This window comes from Hemibagrus wyckioides, linkage group LG26, assembly GCF_019097595.1.
Source record: "Hemibagrus wyckioides isolate EC202008001 linkage group LG26, SWU_Hwy_1.0, whole genome shotgun sequence".
NCBI classification, from domain to species: Eukaryota; Metazoa; Chordata; class Actinopteri; order Siluriformes; family Bagridae; genus Hemibagrus; species Hemibagrus wyckioides.
The window spans coordinates 3,068,917-3,073,916 of NC_080735.1; the positions used below are offsets into that span (position 1 = coordinate 3,068,917).

The following is a 5,000-nucleotide window of genomic DNA, read 5'->3' on the forward strand; positions in this document are numbered from 1 at the left end:
TTACGCTTTTGACCTTCCCATTTTCACATCTCTTTGTGTTTCTTTCACATATGACATATCCCTCCTGGGTAAGGGGTGTGTGTGTGTGTGTGTGTGTGTGTGTGTGTGTGTGTGTGTGTGTGCTTACCGTCCACTCAGTGAAGAAAGATAAGGTACAACTTTAATTCCTAAAGGTCCCATGTCTCCAGAAATTTCCACTGTTCTGGTGAGCCTGCTGTGGAAACACACACACACACACACACACACATTCATTTTTTGAACCACCAAAAGTCTACACACTGAATATCGTTATTTATTGATTGATTTATTTTAGAATAATAATGAGTACACTATAGTAGTAAGCAGCAATTTAGGGGGCCAAGCACTTTTTGCTTCGACTTCTGAGCAGAATATCTCAAAATCTGAGAGACACATTTCTTCAACAGGGTGCATCAACACCACGCCTCACGTTTAGATAAAGTGTCTAAGCGATTCAAAATGGCTGACTTCCTGTTCTGAAAATCGAAGCCTTGTTGCATCAGACGCACGTCAAAATTCAGAAGAGTTTTACTAACGTGAATTACAGCACCCCCTAGAGGTGGATACACCGCTGTCGAGAGACTACCTCACTTCCTGTTTGATAACTTTGTCGTCACGTGAGCCGTTCGTTTACGTGTGATTATGCCGTGAGCCGTATTTTGTGGTGAAAAAACAAAAAGAAATGTTTACAGAAAAATAAAAGGCTGAAACTTTAAACTCTGATATTTATTTTCAACAACATTTATCATTGTTTAAATATTTATAGTAATTATTTCAGTCCAAAATAAATAAATAACTTAATTAATAATAAATAAATGTAAAAATAAATAAAGATATAAAGTATTATACAGAAGAAGAAGAAAATATACAATTGCACTGTTGATGCTTGGCCCCCTAATTAACACTAACGCAGGATACAGGATCTGGAATCTCAGAATTCCGAATAAATAAGAAATGGAAAGGATTTTATGTTTGAAAATTCCTAACAGCGTTCCTGATGAAGTGCTCTGCACTCTCAGCAACCGGCTTCAGGAAGAATCTCAGTCAGACGACCGCAATGAGATCAGAGGCGAGTGGTAATTTTCTATCAGTATCAATCTCGCACACACACACACATACACACACACCCAGAGGGCAAGTAGCTATCACTCTGCTCCATTAGTTCCTTCTTGGATCATTTAACGGCCCTGATCTGCCTCGCTGACCTCCTGCTTTCCTGCTGCGCTCACACACACACACACACACACCTAACCACAGAGTGTATTCATGTACATTATAGTGGACTACACATGAACATAGCGAATACTCACACACACACACACATCCGCATGTTTAAGCCGACACCTACAATTTAATGGGGAATAAAAAAACACCACCAAGAGCATTCTAGAACCACTAGAACATGTTCCGTCCATCCTACACAACTCCTCCATGCTACACTAGCCCATTCAGACAGTTTTTATAAATCCTGCCTGGAGCAAATCATTGATAAGACCAAGCAGCGATTAAGGGGCCCAAGCACTTTCCGCACTTCTTTCTGGGCTCCTCAGGGGGCGGAGCTTAAACCAGAGATTTATTTTCATAAAGATGGATTCTTTCGGAAAAAAATGACTCATCTGTGCAGAAAATACAGCGCTTCAGTGCTATCTACAGATTAATCAATAATAATAATAATAACAATAACAATAATAATAATAATAATCAGGTTTGTGAAAGATGAAACAGGAAGTAAAGAGGCATGTCCAGCGAATCACATTTATACAGTTAGCTTCCCGTTTTTCTTGTCGAAAAAAAATCGAACAATTTAGGATTTGAGCGCTTGCTTTGTGGGAAAAAAAAATATTTCCCCCGTATTTCGATTTCAACTCAGAGCTGAACAGACGATGTCATTCTACAGCAAAACAAGCAGCCTTTTCTACAGCAAACAAATAACCATCAGGAAACACACACACACACATACACACACACACACAAACACAGACGAATTAAAGAGGGCAAAAAAACATTAAGCTGGTTTCTGAGAACCTCGGAGAACACCTCCCTGTTAGGGTGAGCAAGAAAGGAAGTTATAGGGCGGAGAAAAAAAGAAAAAAATGAAATACAACCCGGCGGTCATGATCTAAGACACACACACGCACAAACGCAGACGAATTAAAGAGGAAAAAAACATTAAGCTGGTTTCTGAGGACCTCGGAAAACACTTTGACCGTGTTAGTGTGAGCAAGAAAGGAAGTTATAAGGCGGTCATGGTCCAAAAGACAAACACACACACAGACGAATTAAAGAGGACAAAAAAAAACATTAAGCTGGTTTCTGAGGACCTCAGAAAACACTTTCATCATGTTAGTGTGAGCAAGAAAGGAAGCTATAAGGTGCAGAAAAAAAAGAAAAAAAAATGAAATACAGCCTGGCGGCCATGGTCTAAAAGACACACACATGCGCACACACACACACACACACACACAATCCTCCAGTATTGGACCTTGTTCTCATGTCCACACAGACTTCAAATCCATTTTGCGCATGTGTCCTCAGGGTTAGCATTAATGGCCAAACAAATAATCTGAGGTACTGCAACTGCTCTGGTGGTGGTTGTTATTGTTGTGTGTGTGTGTGTGTGTGTGTGTGTGTATGTGTGTGTGTGTGTGTGTGTTTACACACAGCGCCAGAGGCACAGGTGCCTACCTGCATCTCTTACTTCAATAACGACATGAACAGGGAGGAAAAAATAAAAAAAATTAAAAAAAAAGGAGGAAAAGGTGGATGGTGGTGGTGAGGATGGGGGTGAGGGTGAGGGGGGCAGTAAAGGGTGAGGGTAACGTGAAATGTTCCATCTCTGTCAAAAAAGGGGAAAAAAAGGAAGAAAAAAGCCATTGGGGATTTTTTGAAACAAGCAGCACGATAAGGCCTGGGAAACGTCTGTCGTTGTCAGGAACGAGGGTTTTTTGGTTGTTGTAAGAAACAAAGAATTCCTGTGAGGAATCGTTCCAGAAAATCTTCGAAAGAAAAAAGAAAAGAAAAGAAGGATTATTCCATGTTCAAGGCGCTAGTTTCTTCCCTTTATATCATACTTGTAGGCTTTTTAAGCTGAAGCACCCTCAATGTCCTCGTGGCATTAGCACTGATGCTAGTGAACTGCTAATTCTACGCTAAAAGGAATCTCGGTCACATTAGCATATGAGCCAGATGCGCGTGACTAAACGATCAGCGACGGCTGATAGTCAGAATTTTGGAGCGATATGGAAATCGTTTAGCTTTCCTGTCAAAACTAGCGGATACTACCGCACCTGAGCTAGCATAGCTGTGGGAAAATACAATGTTTGCTAAATTATACTCATCATAAAAGTTAAATCTCTAAGACGATGGAAGTAAAAGTCTAGCAGCAAGCGACCGAATTTCCGGTTGTTTCCATGGTAACGCTAGCTTCCCTGAGAGGTTTAGCTAGTTTCAGTCAGAAGCTCTGTCTGTAGAGTTAATAAGATAACGAATCGTGAAAATGTCGTAAAAAACTGGAGACTCCTTCCACAAACAGCAAACTATCACTATATCAACAAACACACATTTATTTGTAGCGTCTGACGTACTAATCCCCGTGAATGCGCTGTTACTATAGAAACGATATCTCACTTTTTTTTCTTACACACAGATACACGGACGCAGCGGAGACGGTGAAGACTTCCAGAAGAACCTCCGGGTGAAGAAACACCTGCTTTATGACATCAGATAAAGCCGTGAAGAAGGAGGCTGGATTGCTGCCAGATCAGCCGGTAAATGAGGGATGTGTGTGTGTGTGTGTGTGTGTGTGATTGACAGATCCAGTGAAGAGTGGCAGAAGAGATAACTGCACGTCTCTCTTTATGGAGAAGAGGTGGTCACATGACCCGCGATAAGAACGCACCACCACCTCCGCTGCATGCCCTGTAACCATAGCAACAGCCACGGATTCTAACACGCACACTCTTCACGTTATTGTTTCCTGTCGATGAAAAACAGAAAAAAATACTTTACATCGTTTTCCGCTCCACAGATGAAGCCAGCGGATCGAGACACGCCCCCGATACTTATAAACGAAAATCTAAACGAAACGTCAGAACGGACCAGAACATCTGGCTAAAGCGAGACCGCGGGGGAAAAGCTGCTGCTCCTAAAGATATAAACAATAAAAATAAATAAATATAAACAACAGAAATGTTCACATTAACAGCAATAATGGATACAGCAAGCTAGTGTTAGCTACACAAGTGTCTAATGTTTAGCTTTAGCGTCTTTCAAGCCGAGACGTGGGAAAGGGGGCGGAGCTTCCATGGAGTGTCAGTTAATTCTGTACACATTTATGTCTAATTTAAAAAATAAAAATTACTTCTAAAATTTATTTGTACTTTTTTTAAAAAAAAAGATTTTTTAATTGAATAAAATTTATATTTGTTTATTTATCTTGGGTTTTTATATGAAGTTTCAAAATTGACCTTTTTTAGTTTAAAATATTATTATTATTATTATTATTATTATTATTATTTTAATAAAATATAAAATCTAAAAAATAATAATATATGTTAAACTACAAAAGTTAAATTTTGAAAATTTCAACACAAAATAAATAAACATCATTTTCTGGATATATTGATTTCAGTACATGTTTATGTTTTTATTTTTATTTATTTATTTATTTATTGCTCAGGTGAAAGTGTGTAAATCAGTCTCTGGTGTAATGAAGGTAAGCGAGAGATGGATTATTTACTCTGTCCTCATTTCTTCCTCCTAAACGCTTTACACTCAAAGTGGACAGACTAAACACACATGGTCCAGTCAGAGTCCACAGGACAGGCGAGGGTGGACACTCAACTGCTTGTCTTTAACACACACACACACACACACACGATTCCTGACTACATTTAGCTGTCGGTTTTTTTCAGAAGGTCAGAAACGTAACTGCTCTTTCATTCCGATCTGAATTTATTTCGTTAACATTTCCTGTGATCCGA

General features: G+C 39.4%; 1 protein-coding gene across 3 annotated transcripts in view; it reads right to left on the reverse strand.

Annotated features, from left to right (window-relative positions):
- Window positions 1-5,000, reverse strand: part of pard3ba (par-3 family cell polarity regulator beta a) — a 144,399-nt gene that overhangs the window by 97,518 nt on the left and 41,881 nt on the right. For all 3 annotated transcript variants that reach the window (XM_058380267.1, XM_058380266.1, XM_058380265.1), the window contains exon 6: window positions 128-214. In XM_058380267.1, the coding sequence (XP_058236250.1) occupies window positions 128-214 (87 nt within the window). The remainder of the gene's footprint in view (window positions 1-127; window positions 215-5,000) is intronic.